This window comes from Sebastes fasciatus, chromosome 5 (genome assembly GCF_043250625.1).
Source record: "Sebastes fasciatus isolate fSebFas1 chromosome 5, fSebFas1.pri, whole genome shotgun sequence".
In the NCBI taxonomy this organism is placed as follows: domain Eukaryota; kingdom Metazoa; phylum Chordata; class Actinopteri; order Perciformes; family Sebastidae; genus Sebastes; species Sebastes fasciatus.
This window is the reverse complement of record NC_133799.1, coordinates 6,374,731-6,400,588: the sequence shown is the minus strand read 5'-3', so window position 1 is coordinate 6,400,588 and position 25,858 is coordinate 6,374,731. Positions and strand designations below refer to the sequence as shown.

General features: G+C 39.7%; 3 protein-coding genes across 9 annotated transcripts in view; 1 reads left to right on the top strand and 2 right to left on the bottom strand.

Moving 5' to 3' along the window:
- The window catches only part of rabgap1l (RAB GTPase activating protein 1-like), a 154,500-nt gene extending 147,030 nt beyond the window's left edge, over window positions 1-7,470 (top strand). For 2 of the 4 annotated variants that reach the window (XR_012593846.1, XR_012593847.1), the window contains 4 exons: window positions 272-343; window positions 1,910-2,110; window positions 3,139-4,976; window positions 5,774-7,470. Coding sequence is in view for 2 of the 4 variants with exons in the window: in XM_074634745.1 (XP_074490846.1) it covers window positions 272-343; window positions 1,910-2,110; window positions 3,139-3,294 (429 nt within the window). In the remaining 2 variants the exon portion in view is untranslated. Of the gene's footprint in view, window positions 1-271; window positions 344-1,909; window positions 2,111-3,138 lie in introns of all 4 variants that reach the window. The other 2 variants (XM_074634745.1, XM_074634746.1) reach the window with 1 other exon arrangement.
- Window positions 7,471-7,473: 3 nt separating this feature from the next.
- On the bottom strand, window positions 7,474-15,219 carry LOC141767451 (interferon-induced protein 44-like). The gene is made up of 8 exons (XM_074634752.1): window positions 15,110-15,219; window positions 12,110-12,629; window positions 11,500-11,548; window positions 11,152-11,347; window positions 10,888-11,040; window positions 10,603-10,774; window positions 9,578-9,678; window positions 7,474-9,012 (listed from the first exon to the last, which is right to left on the bottom strand). Exons 2-8 carry the CDS (start codon window positions 12,579-12,581, stop codon window positions 8,824-8,826), a joined length of 1,332 nt encoding a protein of 443 aa, XP_074490853.1. The 5' UTR covers window positions 12,582-12,629; window positions 15,110-15,219; the 3' UTR covers window positions 7,474-8,823.
- Window positions 15,220-15,237: 18 nt separating this feature from the next.
- On the bottom strand, window positions 15,238-24,418 carry LOC141767450 (interferon-induced protein 44-like). Of its 4 annotated transcripts, none has more exons than XM_074634748.1 (9): window positions 24,248-24,418; window positions 21,310-21,846; window positions 20,577-20,625; window positions 20,017-20,212; window positions 19,754-19,906; window positions 19,475-19,646; window positions 17,295-17,395; window positions 16,355-16,913; window positions 15,238-16,065 (listed from the first exon to the last, which is right to left on the bottom strand). In XM_074634748.1, the coding sequence occupies exons 2-8, from the start codon at window positions 21,779-21,781 to the stop codon at window positions 16,719-16,721; spliced, it is 1,338 nt and encodes a 445-aa protein (XP_074490849.1). In that variant the 5' UTR covers window positions 21,782-21,846; window positions 24,248-24,418; the 3' UTR covers window positions 15,238-16,065; window positions 16,355-16,718. The 4 variants fall into 4 exon arrangements, with proteins under 4 accessions (XP_074490849.1, XP_074490848.1, XP_074490851.1 ...); XM_074634747.1 differs by having other exon boundaries at window positions 15,238-16,180; window positions 16,361-16,913; XM_074634750.1 differs by having other exon boundaries at window positions 15,238-16,180; window positions 16,361-16,913; window positions 21,310-21,798; window positions 24,248-24,410.
- Between the last annotated feature and the right edge of the window lie 1,440 nt (window positions 24,419-25,858).

Sequence of the window (25,858 nt, the reverse complement as noted above, 5' to 3'; positions counted from 1 at the left end):
TTTTGTATAATTTATGCATTATCTTTCACTGCTATAATAACTGTTTACACAGAGTAACAGGGTAATAGAGATTGAACTACATACCAGGTGAAGCCCAAATAACATTGTTTTTCTTGAGTATGTGGAGATACATAAGTGTGAAAAGAGTTTTGATGGAAAAGATCATACTGCTCAGTTGAGTTAAAAAAAAAAATAACTAAAGTATACGTCTTATCTTGTAGATCAAGATGTGTCGTCTCTTATATAACCCCACTTCCTCTCCGTGTTTCAGATCTGCTCCCAGCTGAGCACCAGGCTGGAAAAACAGCAGGCGGCAACAAAAGAAGAGCTGGACATCGTGAGGGTGAGATCACACTGTTAACGCACAGCTACTGTAGCAGGTAGTAGATGCAAGCTAGGAGACTTTCATACTCTTAACTGAAGCCACAATGTGTCACATCACAGCAGAAGAGAATTTGCAGGACTGTTCTGTCTTTCAGTTCAGTTAAAGCTGCAGTCTGTCACTTTGAGCAAATATGATGAAAAGTTATTTTTATAAAAACTGTTGCTATATCCTGACAGTAGTGCATGAGACAGGTAATCTGTGAAAAACATTATGTTCCTCTGCCTCCTCCCAGTGCTCCTAATGGCATTTGCAAGATTTCACCGCGCCTGAACCAAAGCAACCAATCAGGGCCGAGCAGTCTGTTACTGTAATGCCTATTTCTCGCCTCAAATATTTTGAGAAACATATCTTAGTGTACTGTTTAGCTGTAAAATGAGAGGGTTTGTGGCCCAGCTGCCATGTTGAAAACGGTCGAGTCAAAACCAAACACCCACTGGCTGGATCAAACTTCTCATTTTACAGCTAAACAGTACACTACAAGATGTTTCTCAAAACGTTAGAGGCGAGAAATAGGCATTACAGTAACAGAATATTGATTAATATTTGATCAGCGCTGCCTAGTTTGACCGTTTGATCAGAGTTCGAGAGTGATTGACAGCTGCTGTAGAGACTCCTCAGCTCTGATTGGTTGTTTTTCTTCAGGCATGTTGAGATCTTGCAGATGACATTAGGAGCACAGGACGTCACAGAGGAACATGATTTTTTTTCACAGATTACTTGCCTCATGCACTACTGTCAGGATATAGAGACCGTTTTGTAACTTTTTATTATATTTGCTCAAAGTTACAGACTGCAGCTTTAACACAATCCCAGGTTGGTACGTTATCACACCCATAAAGAACCTGATTGGCCGCTCGTTTAGCCCTTGTCAAGCATGTGATGTTGCCCTTCGTGGGTGTGGCAGTGTATGACCAGAAAGTGATCAGGACATTCTTCCTAATGTAATGTTTTGCCAGTCGAAAGACGAAGTTGTAGCGTGACATAACACAGGGAGGGAACACTTAAAAGTATTCAGGAGAGAAATTCTGTATATGTCAGAGCTTTACTGTCATTTACATTGCTATAATAAACTAATGAGGCCTTGCAAGATTTGGAACATGAGAGGACAAGAGAAACCTAATTCAGAGATATATATTATTGTAAATGTAGGTATGTTGTACTCAACAAAGATAGGAAAAAGTCAGGATAAAGTCAAAGGAAAAGGAAAAGATGGATCACATACTGTTAGTCTTCATCAGGGCATAATGCTCTCACAAAGATGAGACACTGAAAACATAAAGTGGGTTTTGCATCTGGACTAAGAGAATGTGATTGTTTTCATGTAAGAAATACAGGATAAACAACCAAGAGTATTATTTTCATCTACTGAATAACAAGCTGGTGTTCTACCACATCAGATGTATTGTTCTGCTTGGACACAACACTTATTTGTTGCATATTTCTTTACCTGAACTCACACGTCTGTACAGTATGTTCACCCACCAACCTCTGCTAACATATGTGTGTGTTTGTGTGTCCGTGCAGAGTAAAGTAAACGGCTGTGACCACTGTAGGGACCTGTTCACAACCCTGGGGTCCCTCCAGGCTTCGTCCCCCGGCAGGGACAAGACATCCACCGAACCGCTGGACGAGGAGAAGGACGGACTGAAGGAGCAGCTGAGGCATCTGGAGCTGGAGCTGGCACAGACCAAACTGCAACTGGTGGAGGCCAAATGCCGCATCCAGGTAAGCAGCACGAGGGGGGGACAGTGATGTCAATAATAACTGTTGCAGAAATGCAGGACAATACACTGTACCAAGTCTGTAGGAGCACTCTTCAGATAGATAGGAGTAAAACTGTCATAAAGATGTAAGTCGGTATCACAAAGAAAAATCTGTAGAGTGTTCATAATAAAGAAACAAGGACACCAAACACAAACAAGAGTCTAAAGCCATGCTAGCTGCTTTATGAGGCTTTTGTTTTAGGTACAGCAGCGCTTTGAGAAAAAGGTACATTGATACCTGTACTAAATTTCCTGGAAATCCATCCATTAGTAGTCAAGAGATTTCACTAAAAACTAAAAATATCAACTTCATAACCCTAAAAACACAACATGATAAAGACGTGATACAGTACATACAAAAGCACCTGAAACCACTCTATTAGCAATGTACATGCAACCATGGATGTGACACTTATGCTGCATTCACATGGATTCAGGCAGACGGTAGAGGGCAAACTGGATATCATGTTAGTGGACGAGAGCTGGACGGTAAAAATTGGCGAGGCCGACAGCATTGTTGTCCAAAGTTGACGTTACTTAGCTCCCTCACACTGGAGAAAGTTTGCAATATAATATTAAGAGAAAGCTTCATTTTATAGCTACATGCATTACGAGAATTACATAAAATAGATTTTATTCAAAATATCGTCATACGTGTTTCATTTTGCTGTCCTGCCATTCCATCGGACTGTTTGTTTTCCCCGTGCCGTCCAGAAGGTGTTTTCTGTCTGCTGTCTACCACTTGCCTGATTCCATGTGAATGCAGCATAAGAAGGAAACACCAAGAAGACAGTCTATTAAGTGTATTAGAATACATTGAATGCATAGAAAAGCTAGCTAAAAGCTCATTTTAATAGTCAAAGTGTTCATGTGTGATAGGAGATATGTTTCGTAGCTGGACGGTTCAGATAATGTGCTAAAATACAGAGCCACATGACAAAAGCCAGTGTTTTAGATGAACTCCTCTCTGCTTCCGTTGTGTCTCTGTAGGAGCTTGAGCACCAGCGGGGAGTCCTGATGAACGAGATCCAGGCGGCCAAGAACTCGTGGTTCAGCAAGACCCTGGGCTCCCTGAAGAGCTCTTCCTCCTCTTCCTCCAGCTCCACATCCCAGACCCCGTCCTCTCCAAAGGAGGGTCCTGCCTAGACGACCCACTCTCTCATTCCCCTGCAGGATGCACACTAGAGCTGAGGAACACAAGTTGAAGAAACAAGCGGTGGAGTAATGCAGTATTCCTTTTCCAGCCGGACTGCACATAGCTGAAAAGATGAGGGAGGTAACAGGCGGAGGAGGACTGGAACCTGCCACCTGAGTTTCATGTAACGTTTACGTTTGAGTGAACTAAAACATGTCTATTGACCTTGGACAGGTGATGGTGAGGCTTGAAGTTGATTTAAAGTCAAGTGGTCATTGCTGACACTGTTTTGTTGAGTTCTCATCATAGGAAAACTGAATTAACATAAACAATGGCATCCCTCATGTAGGTGAATAATTTAGCTCCCCCTTGTGGCCAGACATCGCTGCTGCAGAGTTATAGTCATTTAATCTGAGATTATGTTTTTAGGTAGTTGAGCATTAAACCTGCATTTACTGTTCTCTCAATTTGGACATTATTTTCAATAATAGTGATACAGCTACAGACATATTAAAAGTTTACTGCATAGAATCATAGTGATCTACATTAACCATCTTCAGTGCACAGCGAGCCACAGCACTCTGAAAAAGGAATACTGCATTCAGTCTTGAACGAGAACAACACAAAAAGTTGTATTTCTTTATAGTAATATAACGTAAACAATGTTGTCATATAAATATGTATAACTAATTATTGATTTTTGTAATAATCTTGTACAGTTCTTTAAGAGAAGAAAAAAAAACAAGGAAAGGTTCTTTGTTTAAATTTTTTTTTTACCATTTGGAATTTGAATGTCATCTCTCTAGATGTTGACGTAAGCACAGTGTGTGATCGAGCCGGTCGAGTCCAAACGCTGAAGAACCAAAGTGACAACCTGTAAAGATCTCAATGTTCCTGCTGTTTACTTCAGTCACTTAAAGTGTGTAATATCACTCTAAATTCATTGATTAGATTAGAATTCAAATCCCAGTTCCAGCTCATGCCTCTAAGTATTTAATTGGCAATTCATTTTGTGATCACAACAGAAATGGGCTCTTTTCCCTTTCTGTGTCCGTTCTGTCTTTTTTATACTTTCAATTATGATTCAGTTGGAATTACTGTAATAACACAAAGCCACACAACTTCAGTGATCACGTAAAGTCTCCAAAATGGTTTTTAATGTGCAAGCTACAAGATGACCTCTGTTGTAAATGTTCCGTTTTCAAAACATCTTTTAATTTATCCGTTAATCTCGTTGTTTAAAGGTGCACCTCTGGCATCTGCGATCAGGCAGTTTAGTTTGAGATATCAGGGATTTTCTGGCATTTGTTCTTTTACAGACTGAAAAAAATGTCTTCCACAGAGCCAGATAATCCGTCAGCACATTAAATGAGGTAACTCTATAGTGCAGTGTATGCTCTAAAGTATCTGTGACATAGCACAATTCATTCCTAAATAAATGCTTAGCATAACATTAATAAGCAAGATTAAGTTACAATATTCCCCCAGCATTGCCAAACAGTCCTACGGCCATTTGCACAGCTGTGCCAACACCTTCTTTGCCCTTCGTCGGGTCAAAACAACACACTTTTTAATCAATTCTTGACGCAGTAAAAACAGCAAATCGTCCCCGTGTCCATGGTGAGCTCTTGGCTGTGTTGCTCAGTGCTAACATTTTAGTATCAACTGTAATGAATGATACCAACCAACTACCGTAATTTCCGGACTATAGAGCGCACCTGATTATAAGCCTCACCCAGTACATTTTTAAAGGAAAAAACATTTTGTACATACATAAGCCGCACCTGTCTATAAGCCGCAGGTGCCCACATTTTAACATGAGATATTTACAAAGAAAGACGGTACACAGAAAGAGTTTTCAAAGTTTTAATAACATACCTTAACTTTTCTTTCCAAACAGTGCCTGTAACGCGGCAGTAACACAGCAGCAACACAGCAGCAACACGGCAGTAACACAGCACTAACAGGGCTGGTTAAAAAAACATAAAAGTCACTGTTAGCCGTCTTCATCTTCCTCCTGTGCACTGAAACCATGGAAGTCTTCCTCCTCAGTGTCGGATTTGAATAGCCTCAGATATACTTCGCCACACACTTTCTCAGTCTCTCTTTCGTTGTCGCTTTCAGTGTCACTCTCATCCTGAGGCAAATTCACTCCTGAGCTTGTGCTGTCCTCTCCGTCACGCAGCAGACCGGCTTTTCGAAACCCGTTGGTGATGGTGGATTTTTTCACACTGCTCCACGCTGACAGGATCCACTGGCAGACTTGTGCAAAAGTTGCTCTTCGCATGCGGCCAGTTTTGGTAAACGATTTCTCGCCGCTGGTCATCCAAGCCTCCCATTCAACTCGGAGTGCCACTTTAAATGCACGATTCACACTAATGTGACTGGCGGCCGTTAGAAAAATGTATAAATTGGCCGCATCATTGCATAAGCCGCAGGGTTGAAAGCGTGTGACAAAAGTCGCGGCTTATAGTCCGGAAATTACGGTAGTAGTTTCTTCAAAAGGGACAACTGAAATCAGGTCTAAAGCTGGATAGTAAGAGATCTCAAATGATGTGCAGGTCAATCTGGCAGTTTTCTTCAAGTGAGTAAATTCATATACTGTATGCTTGATAAATGAATGTCTCACTTATAGTTACATGGGACTACTAGCTACAAAGATCAAACTGAATACATCACCTTTATTGACTTAGAAACACTTGTACTTGTTACATTACTGTTTGCTAATATCTACAGTAAGTGTGAGGACCACAGCCAGTCATTTAAGGACACAAGGATGATTTTGCTGTCTGCGTACTAAGTTGACAAATGCAACAATTAGCCAAAAAGTCTGTTTTGCTTTAACATGAATGCATGTTAGTGCTCTGTTACACCTCTTCTTAACTGGACGCGATGCACACAAGCATCAGATTGTTTCTATTTTTCCCAATGAAGATGTCCTAACTTGCTCCGTGCGTCAGCGAACAGTCAAAGCGACGTGTCATTTGTTTGAAAAGGTTTCGCACACCTCTAACCTATTTTCACTGGTCAAAATCAACGCGGACAGTAACTGACCGTTAATCAATATCGTGCTCTCTATGCGACATCATTCGTAGTATGTCTGCACAATTTTCGCCAGAGTTCGCTCGGTCGCTGTATTTTAGGAAGAGGTGTTAGCAGGCAGAGAGCTGCAGCGCAGGTGCCAAATGTCATGCTTTAACTTCCACTCTGGTTGTCACTGAAATCAGCCGTTGGACTCTGACCGAGCCCGTGTGTACTTGTTTGTGTGTGAATGTGTTTTTGGATGTGTGTATGTACGTGTGTGTCCTGCACTGTAACTCACGTGGTTGAAGTTGAAACGGTTTCTTCTTCACGTGGCTGCCTTTTCTGTTGATGACTGAAGCTGTGGGCTGATGAGAGGGAAGCCATCTGACAGTTTGAAATGTCGGAGAGCGTCAGCTGTGCCATAAGAGCCTCCCCTCTGCTCCGTCCCCAGTGGTCTTCCTTCATGCTCCCAACGACCTGAACCAACCTCACCAACAACCACGTCGTCTGATCCTCTTGACAAATCTGATCAATATCTTTAATATTTCAGCAGCTTGTTTGACACATTTCCACCAGGGGCCTCCCAGTACGACCACTGTCCTCTCACTGGTGCCCACTGAGGAGCTCCACTGGAGGAAATGCATCAATATCATAGAAAGGGAGAATCATTGAACCCCATTTGTGTTTTTCAGGACATTCCTTCTTCACTATCTTGCATCATTCTTGTTGGTCACACCTGTGACGGTTACAGTACAAAGTCGTACAACCGGTTTAATGTAAACTGTGGCCAAGTTGGAGAGAGCTCCTTGTCTTTTATGTGCACTAACGCAGCATCAATATTTTAAACACTATTTCAAGATGTGCATTTGTTTGTTTAAAAGTTATCCTGAGCACAGAGCATAATTATTTTTTAACTGATGATTATTGCCGCGGAGAGGACAGCTGCCAATTTATAATCCACTCTAATTCAGTTCATTTCAATGATGATGCAAAAGCAGGCGGGGAGTCGGATTAGAGGCGTGATGTGTGTTGTGTAGTTTACAGTCCGCTGTAATTCCACAGTCCTGTTACACAGCTACACTGTTACCTCAGCTGGTCCGACTCCAGCACTGTTTGCTGTACAGTAACTGTCTGACCTGCATTAATAAATTTCAGTTTTCTCTTCATTCATGCACTTTGAGCTTTTATTTAACAAAATACTGACAGTAATTATTCATTTTAGGAATGATAATTCTTCATGACATCCTGTCCTTATCGTCAGTGACACAACTGGAAGCACAAGCTAACATGCAACATAACAATAAACATGATCTTATCTGCACACATCTGAGAAACTGGGAAGTTATTTCCCTGACATCAAATACTGTTAAGAGCTAGGGTTGGTAGTGCTCTTCAAAAACATGTTTGTTATACATTGAAATTCTCTTAACATCCTTACAGCAATCAATAATCAAAAAAGGACTACAAAAATCTGTGGCTGTCGCAGGACTGTAATAAACCTGTCCAATAACTCCAGTCATCCCAAATGTAATTATTGGACGGGCTATAGCTACAATAACCATGTTCGTGGTTTAAGTTCATCATGATCATTTTGGGGGAGTGGCTTTGGAGGGAGGCCTGAAGAGACGGGCTGTCCAACACGTTCTCATTCCAACTCGTCACATACTGATGGTTTGTCAGACCAGAGGCCTGTACTACAAAGGGAGTTCAACATATCCAGGGTATCTTCCGATATCCCGCTAAACAGTCCTACGACGGTGGTTATCAACTCGGTAAATCAACCCCGGGTTTCTCAATCTGGCTATGAGCGGGTGGTGTTTAAAACATACGAGTCTACTGTCAGCAGAGCGGCAGCTGTCCTTCCTGCATCTGTCAGTTTAAACTGTGTTGCTTTTAGCCTCTGATTGGTCGGTAGGCGGTGTTATACGAGTTGATCTCTTATCTCGAACATAACCTAAGCAGGTTAGGTGTTCGGTTTATGTTACCATGGCGATCTACCCGGTAAGAAGTGAACCACCGTCGTAGGACTGAAAACTCAGGGTTAAACCTGAAGTTACCTCGCTAACTCCAAATCCTGCGTCGTAGCAAAGGCCTCAGGCGTCACTTTTCGGTTGCAGTTAACATGTGCTTAATGTTGTGAATTAACCAAACACTTGCTTAGGTTTAGGCAAAAAAAACACTTAGTTAGGTTTAGTAAAAAACACCATGCTTGGGCTTAAAATTACTACGATTATCAGCTGATTGTGTAATGAAACTTGACGCACGGGACACGAACAGCGGTCTCCTAGATGAAAGCCTTGTGTCTTGGCAACTTTCTCGCTAGATTTAGGGAAATCATTTTTTTAAATCTAGCGTACTCATGCTAATTTTCTCAGCATTACCAACCCTAACTTTAAGATAAAGCTAGTTACTACAAAGCTTGATGGAAAAAAAAATAGGCACTTGAATGACTTGCCTGAAAACATTTGTTAGTGTGATAAACAGTGATAAAACGTTTGGTTTTATCACTGTTGGTTTCAAAGACTGTTGACTTGCTGAACGTCACTGAGCTCATCGAAGTAACTGTCAGTGGAGCGAAGCATCTGGATGATGGCGGTGAGCAGCAGGATGTCGCAGTTCACGTCCAACTCCAACTCTTTGCTGTAGTTTTTCACCGGAACAACACAGGACATTGGCACACCGAGCCGAGTGCTGACCTCCTGCATCTGGATCACAAAAGCAACACAAAAGATTCAAATGAGGGTAGTTTGTACTTTTTTTTGACACCACAAGACAAATAATTGCATTAATTACTACCCATTACAATTCTACGAGAACGTTATTATTGTATACCTAGGCTATTACTGTAAACGACAGAAGAGAACTGAATAAGATAAAAACTTAAAAGGTTAAATGAAATTCAGATTTCAAGTTACGGTGAGTTACAAGTTACCCTTCCATCAAGGCTACAACTGAGAATCAATAATTCAAACTTCAAACAAGCTCTTCATGGAGGACCCCGAGGCGTTCCCAGGCCAGACAAGATAAATAATCCCTCCAGCGTGTTCTGGGCTTACAGCTGGGCCTCTTATTAGTTGGATGTCCCCAAAAAAACTCTTAATAGGACGCGTCCGGGAGGCGTCCTGATTAGATGCCCGATTCACCTGAGCTGGCCCCTTTCCACGCAAAGGAGCAGCGGCTCTACGCCAAGCTACAGCATCTCCAGATGTCTGAGCTCCTCACCCTATGTCTAAGGCAGAATAAAACCCGACACTTTAAAGTAGATCTCACCATTTCCTCGATGTAGCCGCTCTTATAGATGTTCTGAATGTCCTGTGAAACAAAAGGGCAGGCTTCATCCACCTTAGTCATCAGGACGAGCTGAGGAATCCCTGGGGAAAAAACAAAAATGTTCAAATATTGTACTATATTCTACTGTATACTCTACTGTACTGTACTTTACCACTTTCCATTTGTTTTATTTTAGCTTTCGATTGTTTTGTGATCGGTGATATGTGTCTGCAGCCATCTGTCTGTACATAAGCATTAGTATGAACTGCAGTACTATGTTAGCAGTCCTTCCATGTTTTGATGGTTTGTGAATATCAAACAAAATGGGTATCAAATTATGTGCATCGTACATGTACCATTTACATGAATGTATGCTGTTAGAGCGCTGCGGGGAACCGACGTATTTTCGGCTCCCTCGACTAAAAGCTAATGGTGTTTTTCCATTGGGTTTTGGATTATTACAGAAAATGAGCTCTGTGGCAAACACACGTTTATGATGCTTACATGTTTTATTTAGCAAGATAATCTTTACAAATTAACATCACTTTTATGATTTTTGAAGAGTGAATGCAATCGCTAGAAGTAAAAAGCTGATGTCAGGCTTTAAACGAACTACACCCCGGTCGCATGAACGTGAGTATAAACGAGGCTGTAAAGGCGGACGAGTTGCCGTGATGACGTTTAGTAGTCTCATTTAGCCACTTGTTAGCAACCACCTTTTTTAAGACACATAATTCATGAGTGGGATATGTACTGACGTATTTTATGTCGTAGAACAAAACGTTAAAATCTCTCAAGCTTGTGTTAACCACAGACCTTATTTCAGGCATCCAACTAAAAATCTATTCAAAACTTCCGGACAAGGGAACTGGAAGTGCTAAAATACGAACTCATTTCCGGGTTTTAGGACTCATTGCTGTAGCACTCCATAGAGTACAAAATGAGTCTTAGTTTGTGTATCTTTCATGACATTTATCAGGATGCAGTAACACCACTTGAATGATGTAGGAGTCATTTTCACTAACCCATTGAGTTGACCTTTCTGCGGATAGTTTCCAGCTTCATCTCCAGTTTTGTGGACATGATGGAGACCTTGCAGGCATCGATGACGTAGACCACACAGTGGATCTTGTCCTTGAGGTCTGGAGACTTACGATAGCCGCTGGCCTTCGAATGCAGAGCAGCAGAGGGGTTGAACTGAGTCACACAGGTGAAAGAAAAGGACAGTTTGAGGTACAGAACAAAACTACATCCAAATCAGTGCATCGTCATGTGTTTATTATTCTGCTGAATGTAACAAAATGCTCTACCTGATAGGTGTCTGGCAGATGACCATTGAGGATGCTGATGATGTCATCCATGTCAAGCCCCGCCCCCGTGCTTTCCTCCAATCCCATGGTATCACACAAGATGATTGGCAGAGGCTTTCCCCCCCGTCCAGCTTTCACTGAGTAGGTGCGAAACTGACAGGTAAAATTTAATTAGTTTATCACACAAAATTGTGGCTGTTTTACAGTGATATAAACTGTAAAGAGGATGATGCACTGATTGTTGCAGCAGTAGACACAACTAACCTTTGTGGTGAGGCTGGTGCTACAGGAGCCAGCGATGGCCTGGTTGCTGACGTGGCCTCTGAATACAGAGTTGATAGAATTGAAGAAGCTGGACTTTCCAGCTCCAACTGGTCCAATGAGCAGGACCCGAACCTGGGACACAGAGCTGAATTCGGGGCAGTAGAGCTTAATAGTCTCCATCAGCTCTGTCCTCTTCCTGGAGAAACAAGAGCAGTTTTAAAACATCCTCATTTATAATTTCCTCAAGTCTTTTTGTATAGTATGGCATGGTGTAGTACACTGTAACATATTACAGAGTAGTACAGTAAAAGCATTATATGATGCAGAGTGGTGCCCTGTCCAGCTTACTCATTTTCCCAGACCACCGGCCTCCACGGCTTCTCAAATTCTGGGACCGCTGTTGAAGAGCAAAAACAGCTTTTAATAAACAATTATAATTTAATGTATTCAAATATCATCCAGTAATTCAATTTTTATTTAGTTACATTGTAAACATTAACAAAATTAATCATCAATAAACTGTCTTTTGAAGTTATGAAACATGAATGATCGATGAGTGACTGAGTAATTAAATCTAAAAGTAAGCATCCGTCAGACAAACTCATTTTTTACTTTCGCTTGTTAGCTGAAACCACTCCCTTGTTTGTTTCCTTACTTTCCTCTGCTATTTAACTGCTTGTTCAGACCGAGTGCCTGTATCCAGGTGTACTTTTACAGAGAAGTCTGGTTTCTGGTAACCAAATTGATGGTGTTTGTTTATTGTGTTTATCCTGGCAGAACTTCCAACATAATACAATAAAATAGGAATATCATTGAGCTTCCATTGTGTAAAGTGCAAAAAAAATATGATTTATGAAAACAGGAAAAGATAAATGCTTTTGTTTATGGGTTAGGTGCTCAATCAGGCTTGCCTTGTGCTTGATGTAAGATACAATCTGATCATTTAAAGAGAACTCACCTTCCACTTCATAGACTTCACACTCAGTCAGGTTGAGGTCGTTGCCATGCATTTCTGCAGCAGTAAAGGTGTAATAAGTTCCTGGATTGCTATACACTACTGCTTTGCTTGTATAGACAAGAGCCAACGCTTCTCCAAAATATGGACCACAGCTATTTATCATTCTCACTGCATTAGCAGGAGTGGTGACCGGATATTTGAGGAGCTTTTCTCCACTAAATGTGAAAAGAAAGGCCTGGTCATCATGCACGTACTGCCCAGACTGACTGAAGGGTTGTTTGGTGTAGCCTCCAAACACATAACCGGTGGCGTTGTAGCCAACAGACACGGTGGGAGAGCAGTTGTCACATCGTTGGTGGAAGGCTGCACTGGTGAAACCATGGATGCTGGCCTTGTACAGCAGCTTGAGTTTGACAGTTCCCAACTGGGAGCAGATAGTTTTCTGCTGGCTCCTGGTTAGCATGGAGTTCATGCTAGATAGTAGTTGTTCTGCTGAAGTTCCTGTGAGTCTTCAAAGTGTCTGAACACAAAACAAAAACAGTTGCATGAAAAATAAATACTTTTTGGGGTTTTAAGCAGTGTATCTAATTTGAGATTAATTGACACATGGGGTAAACTGGATGCATTTAGCATCAAGTTGAGACATTAAAACAGCTTTCCCAGGTTGAATGTACCTGTCTTTTGGAGCCCATGATAAATCTGACATATTGTATATAAAATACACCACCCTATATAAACTGGGGGGGAAAAGTTCAGAAACTTGTGTTTGGTGGATTATTTCTCTGTTGTTACAATGCTAATTGGCATTGTATTTTACATCGTTGGAAAGCCTGTTTATTTACCTTCACAATGATGTCCAACTTGTAAGGATCATGCATTTGTGGGATGAGCAGCACAGCTGATTATGTGGGTAGCGCCCAAGAAAAATTTGCCAAAATGCTCTGCCAATGGTAAAGAGTGTATTCTCATAAGGCTACCAGGAAGCCTGCAATGACTGCCCTTCACCGTCAGGCCTGTTTGCGCTGGTGTCGACAACACAGACAATGGAACCTGAACATGTGGGGGAATGTCATGTTCAGTGATGAGTCTAGGTTTTGTCTGCCAAAGTTGGATGGCAGGGTCAAAGGATGGAGACGATGCGGAGAACGCTATGCTGATTGTTGCACCGATGGAGTAACAGCTTTTGGTGGGGGCTGTGTCATGGTGTGGGGCGGCATCTCCCTCACTGGCACACAAGGCTTGTCATCATTGAAGGCCATCTCAATGCAGTGAGATATCGGGATGAGATTCTGCAGCCAGTGGCGATCCCATATCTCCACAATCTGGGACCTAACTTCATCCTCCAAGAAACAACGTTCGCCCCCACAGAGCCAGGGTTATCACAGACTACCTCCACAATGTGGGAGTAGAGAGAATGGAACGGCCTGCCAAGAAAGAAATTTATTGAAAGAAAAGGATAGCCCCTTGAGATGTATCATCTCATTTTCGAGGGGGTCCTATAAGAGAGTCCACACCTCAACCCAATTCAACACTTGTGGGATCAACTTGGGCGTGCTGTACGTGTTAGAGTGACCAACACAACCACGCTGGCTGACCTGCAACGAATCCTGGTTGAGGAATGGAACGCCATCCCACAGCAACGTCTGACCAGGTTGGTGACCAGCATGAGGAGGAGGTGCCAGGCTGTTGTGGCTGCGTATGGATCTTACACCGCTACTGAGGCTCCTGACGGTGTATTAAATGAATAAAGTGTAAAATAGCCAATATGTCTTGTTTGTTCCTTGTTACTGATAGATAGTTCAATCATCCAATCCACCAAACAACTCAAAACAAGAGTCAACACCAACAGGAGAATACACTGTTTACCATTGGCGGAGCATTTTGGCAAATTTTTCTTGGGCGCTCCCCACATAATCAGCTGTGCTGCTCATCCCACAAATGCATGATCCTTACAAGTTGGACATCATTGTGAAGGTGAATAAACAGGCTTTCCAACGATATAAAATACAATGCCAATTAGCATTGTAACAGCAGAGAAATAATCCACCAAACACAAGTTTCCGAACTTTTTTTCCCCAGTTTAGTTGTACTGGCAGCAGCATACTGTATTGAGTCTAGAGTGGTAGTGGAAATTCAATAATTTTGTTCAATTCAGTTCAAAGACTTGTAGTAACTGACTATGTCAGTGCTCCACAGACAGACTCAGGAAATCCTTTGTACCCCTAGCCATCAAACTGTACAACACCTCTCTAGGGGGGGACAAAGGAGGACGGTCTGCAAGACAGATAATAATGAACTATACTCATTTTTAACAGTCTCTTCTGCACTATATTCACTTTTTAATAGTTCTGTATCACAGCTGTTACCCTGCACTATATTCAGTTTTAACAGTTTTTCTTCATCTCCCTGTATTCTTATATCTGGTATATGTTTTTGCACTTTGCACTACTAACTTTTTTACTGTGTTTTTACTAACATGTTTTGCACTTTGGAACTGTGATGCTGGAAACTTGAATTTCCCTCGGGATCAATAAAGTTACTATCTATCTATCTATCTAGTTCATTCCTGCACTTCAGTACTCACATCAGTATATTCAGTTTAAAGATTAGTTTGTGCATGTAGCCTACTGAACTCCTCTAATTTTGTCCAAGCACTCTTCAGACGCCATAATTATTAGTAGGCTACTTTTGTCCCTTACAAAACATTTTGGCCAAAACAGTGACTTGCAAGTATGTCAAAAAATGCAAGTGTTTACATTTATCTTAAAAAACGCCCAAACTAAAGAGGTAATCACGATTAAACGTAGCAGCCAAACAGCCAGTCACAGATCGAGTCATGCAGCAATCAAAATAAACGTCATCAGGTGCGCACTATCAGGCATATCAGTAAAATATGAGTAACTTCGAACACATCACAACTATTCTTGTAGGCAACAACTTCATATTTATATTATATTATCAGTTTGGCAAAAGTATTAAAAACAAATATTTTAGTTTTACCACTGAACGCAGTCAGGAAAAAGCAGCTTTCCGGGAAGATGAAGATGATGAAGGTGATGATGCAGACACACATTCAGCCTGAATAAGACCGGATGTAACTTCAAAATAAAAGAGTAAAAAACTCAATCTTCTAAGAAAGTGTAATTTATTAGTGTGGACATTTTGGATGTTTAACAGGATGACACGAATACTGCAAACTTTAACAAACTTTTTAACATCTTTACTGAACATTTCTATTGCCAGGGCCAAATTATGTTCCTGACCACACCCTTATCTTGTTAGACTGCTTTGTTTGTTTTGTTTTTAGGAGGAAAGCATTGTTATTTATTTTCTTACCGACAATCAAATCCAATAAGTTCTCCTTCGTAAGAAACAGATGACTGAGTGTATTTCTGTAATGTAGCCAATTTTTTTTTTTATTACTAGGCTACAACTAAGGGTCTTACTCTCATAGCTCCAAGAAAAATGTGCACCAATAAAATACAATTAATATTGCATTCCCAAACTATTGTGTGTTTGAGTGAATACTAGGCTACTTTTAGCTTAATTAAATTGACACTTTTGGTCCAGATTTTAACACACGAATAATCACTTTATTTTGAAGGTGATTACCGGAAGTTAAAGACACATTTTAGCTGCTTTGACTGACACAGCTTTTAAGTTTCGTTTTCCCCATCACCTAGATGTGAGGGCTTACAACAGCATGACATTGTTACAATCTCTGGAAAAGAAATACACTGTATTAAATCTATTGTGAACAGTCCATAAGTTATTCATTTTAAAAGCAATATAGAGCTTTGGCCTACTGCTTAATTTTCCACTATGGTATACACTCAGTTATCAGTTTACAAGTAAAACATTTCAAGATGTGCGGTTATTTGTTTCGACATACTATACTATGACTTTTTTTATTTTTTCGACATACTATACTATTTTTTTTTTTTTGACATACTATACTATGACATTTTTTATTTTTTAAACATACTATCCTATGACTTTTTTTCAAGAATTTTTTCGACACACTATACCAGGACTTTTTTTCATGAAATCTTTTAACATACTATACTATGACTTTTTTTAATGACATTTTTTGACATACTATACTATGACTTTTTTTCGACATACTGTATTGTACCATTACTTTTTTTCGACATACTATACTACGACTTTTTTTCAACGTACTATGCAATGACTTTTTTTTGACAAACTATAGTATTACTTTTATATTTTTTCGATGTACTATACTATGACTTTTTTTGCGAGATACTATGCTATGACTTTTTATTTTTTAGACATCTATACTATTTATTTCATTTAACATACTATACTATGACTTTTGTTTTCGACATACCATACTATGATTTTTTTTCAATATAATATAATCTGACCTTTTTTATTTTTTAACATACTATACTAGGACTTTTTTTTATAAAATTTTTCGACATACATATATATATATATATATATATAGGGGTGCTTTGGAAACACAAAGGAGGAATTGCAAAGTGAACTAGCACTGGGAGGATCACCTGCTGATAAATGGATGGATCATTGTGATGGGGCATTTGATTACAGTTGGACAAGATATAATCTGCTGCACAGATACTTCCTATTCTTTGGTTTCCATGTTGCTGAATCGGTCACTGATTTCATCGAAGTAATTATCTGCGAAACGAAGCATCTGGATGACGGCGCTGAGCAGCAGGATGTCGCAGTTCGGATCTAACTCCAACTCCTCGCTGTAGTTCTTCACTGGAACAACACAGGACAGGGGCACACCGAGTCGAGAGCTGACCTCCTGCATCTGGATCACAAAATGTTGTTTTATTTTGTAATTTAAACATTGGAAAGGTTGATTGTTATATTGTTAAGACTACCAATTACAAGGCAAATGACTCTTAAACAAAAGTCAGATGACGTGAAATATTAAATATATTTGTTTGATTACCTGCCATCTCACTCGTCTATTATTGCACAAGTACTACGATACATGACCCATGATTTCCCACAACTTCAGGCCATTAAGAAGAAAATCCTCAATTTTCAAATTAGTGTTAATACATCTTCAATCTTACAACATCAATTCGATTTAAATCCATCTGAATTAGATAACCAAATAAAAACACACAACAACTCTATAATACAACAAAACCTTTTCTTCTGTATAAAATCATAAAATCCTCACCATTTCCTTGATGTAGCCACTCTTGTATGTGTTTCTCACATCCTCTGTCACCAAAGGGCAGGCTTCGTCTACTTTAGTGAGCAGGACCAGCTGAGGAATCCCTGGAAACACCAGAGCAGAAAGAACATTTCCAAAATGATGACGATTTTTAGGTATCAGGCTGTCAAAATATTGAGTTAACACTTGTAAAATACTTTACTTTTGTGTTGCAATTTAAATGTCTCTTCTATAACTGAAGCACAGCTCTAAAAAAAATAATTTCTTGAACTAACTTTTCTTGAAACATTCACTTTTCAAAGTAAAACTATGGCTGTCTAAACTCACTCCATTTACTCATTCACTATTCCCTATATAATAGACACTGTGTAATTTATTAATCACATACTAATTCATCTATTCATGAATTCACTAGATACTTTTATGTTGTCGCATGGCTATATTTTATCAAATATGAAGCATTTCTTTGTAGATTATTAGAGTAATGTAGTGTACATGCTATAGAGCTGTTTTGCTCCACTGTGAAAATGTTTGAATGAATTTCAAACTTCATCAGTTAAGAAGATAATAATTAATAAGAAGTTGAAAACCGAGGAACAGTAGCTGAAATACAGCATTTACTACTTGTAAGCTAGTAGTTAACAGTGTTGATCAGTAATTAAGGGTGTCACGATTTCGATTCTAAATCGGTAATTGATCAAAATTAGCTTCTAATTTCGACCATCGAAATCAAAAGCAGGATTGTTGATTCTTCCAGTATTGTTTTTTCTTCACCCCTGCCTACTTGCGTGCGTCCGAAGTAAAAGAGAAACCACAACACACAGAGTATCTTACCGGAAGCCTGCATGACTTTGAAAGAAAAACTACAGTTTTAGACTAAAATTTAGAGACTGCAGCAACCAAAGAAAACTGAACTCAATCGAACTGTTTGGCCATTTCAGCTGCGGTCACGCCATCTTCACTTAAAATCCATTGTGTATCTACATCTCTTTGTACGGTAAAGCAGGGTTTATGCTCGCCGTATTGTAAAGCATGTAGGCGCCGATATGGACATCAAGGTGCACTCAGGTGTGCTTCATAAACGCTGAGAGACTCTACAGTAGCTGTTGTTGTAGTAAAGTACACTCCTGCTATCTAGTGGATCTTGTGTAAATTACATTTGTCAGGGCATAAAACCAATTAACTGTTGATCTTTACAAATCAAGACTCAATAGAGTGCTGCAGGAATGAGTGCTAAAACCCAGAAATGAGTTCGTATTTTAGCACTTCCGGTTCCCTCGTCTGGAAGTCAATGTTTTTTTTAATGGGTTTTTATTCAGATGCCTGAAATAAGGTCTGTGGTTAACACAAGCTGAAGAGATTTTAACGTTTTGTTCTACAATAAAAAAATACATCAATAAATACCTCACTTGTGAATGTTGAAGCCTTTATGTGTCTTAAAAAGGCGGTTGCTAACAAGTGGCTAAATGAGACTACTAAACGTCATCAAGCCGACTCGTCCGTCTTCACAGCCTCGTTGTGTTTACTTGCTCTCATGTGACCGTGGTGCAGTTTGTTTATAGCCCAACGTTAGCTTTTCACTTCTGGCGATTGCATTCACACTTCAAAAATCATAAAAGGGGTGTTAATTTGTGAAAATTATCTTGCTGAATAAAATGTTTAATTATAATAAACGTGTTTGCCACAGAGTTTATTTTCTGCAAAATCCAAAACCCAATGGAAAAATCCCATTGGCTTTTAGTCGAGGGAACCAGGGCGATGCTAACTTCTTGTTTGGCCTACAAAAATACGTCATCCTTGGAGCCCTCTGTAGTCTTAATAATGGAATGTTTAAATCAAAAGTCAAATCGAATCGTGGATTTTGAGAATCGCGACACCCCTATCAGTGATTCAATTTAAAACTTCACTACCAGCACTTCCAACAGCTGTAAACTGTTGGAAGTTGGGACTGCTCACATATAACTTTTTCCTTGCTTTTATTAATAAAAAACTATTAACAATACTGTTAAAAAATATCTTAATATTATTTAAATTAGGTAGTCTCCCTATGGGGCCCCTTGTTGGTCTACAGTATGTTTGTTGTACTATGTTGAGATTCAGAGAGCATACACTCATACTGATGTTTTCTAAGAGTGCGCACATACAGTACAGGTATGTCTTCATTATAACTAAGTTTCACTAACCCATTAAGTTGACCTTTCTGCGAATGGCATTCAGCTTCTCCTCCAGCTTTGTGGGCATGATGGAGACCTTGCAGGCATCAGCTACGTAGGCCACACAGTGGATCTTGTCCTTGAGCCCTGGAGACTTGCGATAGCCGATGGTCTCCGAATGCAGAGGAGCAGAGGGGTTGAACTGAGTCATACAGTTTGAGGAGAAAGACAGGAACAGTTTGAGTTAACTACAACCAGATCAATGACTCATTTATTCAATATCCTGTTCAATGTAACAAAAAGCTGTACCTGATAACGGTCTGGCAGATGACCTTTAAGGATGCTGCTGATGTCATCTATATCAAGCCCCGCCCCCGTGCTTTCCTCCAATCCCATGGTATCACAAAAGATGATTGGCAGAGGCTTTCCTTCTCGCCCAGCTTTCAAAGAGTAGGTGCGAAACTGTTGCGAACAAAGCAATGGAGTAACAAACCACAAAATGGGGACGGGGCAGGGTTTTCATTTTGAAATCAATCACCACAAATGGAAATCATTAAGAGGCGGGAACTAACCTGTGTGGTGAGGCTGATGGTAGAGGAGCCAGCGATGGCCTGGCTGGTGACGTGGCCTTTGAATACAGAGTTGATAGAATTGAAGAAGCTGGACTTTCCAGCTCCAACTTGTCCAATGAGCAGGACCCGAATCTGGGACACAGAGCTGACTGTGGGTTTGTACATCTTAACAGTCTCCATCAGCTCCGTCCTCTTCCTGTAGAAACAAGAAATGATAAAGAATGTTTCATCCAGTGAAAAGGTTGTTTTTAGCCTTGTTGTTAAAGAGATATTTTGTACACAGCCAGTTGACCTCCGTGATAGATGGTTGCTGACAAATTTATAACAATTAATCAAGAATTGTACAGTTAAAATGTATATAGCACAGTAAGCAGGGCAAACAATGTCAATGCATAATATTTTGCATAGACACTGAGTCCATTATAAACTAACATAGTTGGTATAGTTTGTCCAGTCAAGCATCTCATGTCGTGTGAAACACATCAACTTCTGTCATAGTGTATATTGTATTATAGCAAACTATGTTAATAACATTATGTGCAGGATGGTATCCATCTTACTCAGATTCCCAGGTGATAGTCCTCCATGGCTTCTCAAGTTCTGTGGTTTCTGTTGAAGAGCAAAAACTTTTATAAAAACAACATTGATCTTATCAAATTTGATAAAAATATTACCCACCCAGGTACATTTTCAACAGGCAATGCACTAGTAGTATCTAAAAATATAAAAATATGAAAGCACATTAAATAAGATTATCTGATGTCATTATATCATATTTAGTGTTATCTGTAATCGGGTTGGGGGAATATGTTAAGTTGCACAACTCCATCAGTACCAGCAGAGCTGCTGCTCCACCTGGTTCATTCATTTGAGGGTTTGTTTACTAAAAAGACAAAGAGAAGTTGGAATATTCACCTTTCAATGGGTTTTTATGTTTCATATTTACCTTTTATTTATATTAATGTCATATTCAACTTTTGATTAAATTATGTTTCATATTCTCCTTTTATTACCTCCGCCAAGGCCGAAGGACGTACATGAAACCTGCCTTGGCGGAGGTCTGCGCCCTCCGAGTGCACTTCTAGTTTATGTTTTGCATCAATATGTTATTTTGAGATAATGGGGGGTGGGTTAGGTGGTTTTTTTTCGAAGTCGAGGGGAGGGTACGAATAAGCATTAACAACTATAATGTGTGGGTGGGCCTAGTTGTTTTTATAAAATGAAATGTAAGATTCACAGCCCTCTCAACCCAAATAATTTCATAATTTATAATATTATTTATATTGAACTCACCCTCCACTTCATAGACTTCACACTCAGTCAGGTTGAGGTCGTTGCCATGCATTTCTGCAGCAGTAAAGGTGTAATGACTTGCTGGATTGCTATGCACTACAGCAGTGTTTCCATAGACAAGGACCAACGATTCTCCAAAATATGGACCACAGGTATTTATCATTTTCACTGCATAAGCAGGGCCAGTGACCGGATATTTGAGGAGCTTTTCTCCACTGAACGTGAAAAGAAAGGCCTCGTTATCCGGCATGTACTGCTCAGACTGACTGAAGGGTTGTTTGGTGTAGCCTCCAAACACATAACCAGAGGCGTTGTAGCCCACAGACACTGTGGGAGAGTGGTTGTCACATTGTTGGTGGAAGGCTGCGCCGGTGAAACCATGGATGCTGGCCTTGTACAGCAGCCGCAGTTTGACTCTTCCCAGCTGGGAGCAGATAGTTCTCCGCTGGCTGTTGGTTAACATGGAGTTCATGGTGGACAGCTGGTCTGCTGAAGTAGGTAAAGGATGGTGAATTAACCGTTTATTCACTTTGGTGTCTAAAAACAAAAAGAAACAGATGCATTAAAACGCAGGATATATAGACTGAGTTTGGTTAATCCCCTGAATAAAGTAGATTCATATATCATCCAGGTTGCACCCAAAGTTCAAAGTTTCATTTGTTTGTAAAATTATAGAAATTACAGTCCTTCATCCTCATCAACCACACTGATTACAGAACATAAGATACCAATAAAATAACAATAAAATAAGACTATTGATAAAATCATCACAAAACTACATTCCAAAACAACTTTAAAGAACTATTCAAACAATAACATGACAAACTATACTTAAAATCAGAGTTTACTTCCTCCTTACATATTTCTTGACTGGTAGAGGGTGGATCAGAAGAAACATGAATTTACTTTATATTCCTATATGAATGTTGTGATTGATGAATTGTGATAAAAACATAATGCACATATCAATTGGTCAACTAGCTGACTGTCATCAAATGTATTTTATATTTCAAGAGTAACAAATAATCTTCATTGTATCAAAGTTTTAAGCTCCCATGTGTGGACATTTTGTTTGGAGATATTAACATTTTTATTCTTCCTTCGATTTAAACCGGCAGTAGGCAGAATATTTTGGCATCATTGGGCAAAAAATCCATAATAACCTTTCAGCATATTGTAATTCAAGTTTGTGACCCTATAGCCATGTTGAGATCAGTTGAGGAAATACCAAGCACCACCCACCAGCCGGATCAATCTTTCTCATTGTACAGCTAAATACACTACAAGGTGTTTCTGAAAACATTTGAGGTGAGAGATAGGCATTACAGTAACAGAATATTCAGGGCTCTAGACTGCGACCAAAATGGTCGCATATGCGACCTTTTTTGGGAGTGTGCGAGTTACATTTTTACCTAGTCGCATTTGTGCGAGTGCATGATCATTACTATTTTGGTAACACGGTAAGAGCATTGGATATTGAAGATGAAAGCAGTCCATTTTGTTCCTCACTGGCGCAGCCTTTCTCTCCCCTCCTTTACTCTCCTCTGTTCTGTGTAAACCTTCGCGCGTGCCCCTACCTCACGCGCATCACACACTGCAGGGTGCCAAAGTTACACTGTTTCCCAAAATGAAGCGGCCTAAAAAAACAAATGAGGAGAGAAAGGAGGAAGCTGGTGGTGGGGGAGAGTCTAACAGAGGTGCCGACTCAGACACCACTGATGATGAATGTGCAACAGGCACGGAGAGACTGGCTGACAGACAGGTGAAGAAAAAGAAGTAACACTTTCAGCCACAATGGCTAACACAGTACCCGTGGTTACGGTACGAGGGGAACGCTATGCTGTGTGTTTATTGTAGGCAATGTGGTCCGTCCGTTGCAGGCAACTCTAAACTTGTTAGAGGCTCAACACAGTTTAAACTCGAAACTTTAAAGAGGCACAATGACAGCAAATGTTGAAGGAATGTTGTGTTAAGTTAATTTAATTGAAGTTATGTTCATTGAAGTTAAGTGCAAACATACATTCTGTTGTTATGCTTTTCTTTTAACAACATTTTTGTTATGTTTTCTTTTGATGTTATAGAAGATGATCTATTTTGTTAATCACTGTTCGTGGCAGAGAAACTTAATACTCAGATTAAAATATTTTGCAAATATCAAGTTTCGAGGCATTGTCAATGTTTCACTGGGGTATGTAAATTAAGACAACTATTTATTAGCACGCAAGGTCATTGATTAATACCATGCTGTAACTCAAAAAAAAGGGTGCGACCAAATCATGTGCTTGTGAGACCAACTGAGAAAGTTGGTAGCACCAGTGCTACCAGTGGAAAAGTTAGTCTAGAGCCTATATTGATTCATCCGTTTGATCAGTTTGTGAGTTATTGACAGCTGCTCAGAGACAACAGGCTCAAGATCAGCTCTGATTGGTTGTTTTCCTCCGGTCTGTGAAATCTTGCAGATGGTTAGGAGCACTGGAGAACACAGAGGCACATGATTTTTTTTCAGATTACCTGTCTCATGCACTACTGTCAGGATATAGTGACCACTTTTTGTTATCTCAAATTCTACCCACTGCAGCTTTAACTTGAGTCAAATGTCCAATCTTGAATAACAATGTATAAAATCAAATTGAGATTGTTCCTCTATTATTTGTTGAAACGTGCAAAATTAAGAGTTTTACTTAAAAACACTGGAAGTCCTGCATTTTTTGTTACCTTGGCACAGATTCAGACAGAAACTGTAAATGTTTCCCCTCACTGACAAAACCCAAAGCTTGATAAGCTGAACATACCTACCGTGCCACCTTCAGTCACATTCACAACAATCAATAAAGCGTTGAAAAAAAAAACACTTGCTGACGTTTCTTTATAGTAAATATGTTGTTTGGCAAAATATGAAACCCTTTAATATAATACGATAAAATATGTTCATCCTTACCTTCTTTCTTTCTAGGTTGTTGAGGGTGTTGCCCAGCTCCAGCAGTATGTACACGATGCCAATGAGTAGACACGGTGCCACGGAGCTGGTTGAGAAACGAAACTGAAAGTATCCTGGACTAGAGTAAATCTGCCTTCAAAATAAAACTGGACTTTGTCTCTAAATAAAGCAAAGTAGCCTACTATGTATGCGTAACAAAGTTTTTAAAATGTTCTCATTAGCTCCTCCTTTTAGGGCAGAATTGATGCCATTGTTGTAACTTTTCAAAATAAAAAGTTTTTTCTTCAGCACTGTATCTAATAACACACATGTATAACTTTGAAATGTGTAATTGTCAATCTCAGGCTATTTAATGTATTTTTCACAAGGTTTTTCTAAATGGAAGATGGTTTATAAAGTAAGAGGATTGGACTGAGTTTTTAGCACAGCATTAGCAAATACATTACCTCCAAGTAGTTTGCCAAAACTCTTAAAGTAATAATAATAATAACATCTAAGAATTAATTTAGGTAACAGGACTGAGATTGACATTCTCAGTCATACTTATGGTGCCTTCAAATGAAACTCTTGTTAAGCTCTTGTGTGTACAACCTGGGAAGTTGTGTACACAAAATGCTTTTGGTTCAAGTGGTTAAGTCCTGAAGAACACGGCTGCAAAGCAAAGAAAGATAAGCGGGTAACATAATGCAGTAAATGCAAAGGCATAATAACAGAGGAAAAAGATGAGGCCGTTGGGAATATCAATATTCTCCTCAGACCTAAAAATTTACTTCCATGGCCTCCGCCATTTCTGACAACGTCAAACAAGTCACAACTCATTAACTCCGAGCTTTCAGAAACTCTCCACTAACCATTATATAATATGATCAGAAATACAGAAAATGGAGGGAGTGAACCAATGGCAGAGCCAGAAATCACAGTGTGGGTGGGCACTGAGAAAACCAGGTGGACCTAGCCCATCATAAAACATCTATTGAATGAAAACAAACCCATATGTTAACCAAAATAGACCATTACAACTTGCCTGAATGCACCACAGTTCAGCCTTATACATCACCAGAGGTAATGTTACAATGGTTTGAGCTGCATTTCTATTTCACAATGAGAGTGAAATAACCTGAGTCTAATTCCAGGTAGCCTCTATGTGTAGGCCTACCAAGCTGATTCTGGTCCAACAAGACAAACATTAACAGCCTGGCATGGGGGCCACATATTCACACAGCATCATTAATCAAGTGTATGGATAGAGCACCAAATTACATTTTAACATAGCCTGGCACGATGGCCAATATTGTTGTTATTATTTAGTTGATTTTGGTAACTTTTTTAACTTTAAATGAATTCAGATCAAAGGTATTATGATTCTTGTGTTAAACAAGGCATTTCCCCCCTCTGGAGAAAGGCAGACTATCCGTACAGTATGTCAGAGCTCTGGACCACTTGTACATTTTATTCCTACCAACAGAAAGAGAAAGTATGAGAAAACTGTTGAATGCAGTGAGCTTTCTTACCCTCTGAGTGCCTCTCAAGAACAATTCTGTTCCTACTAATGGTTTTAGCATGAGACCCACTGCCCTAGATATAAAGAACAGATCACTCTTACAAATAAAA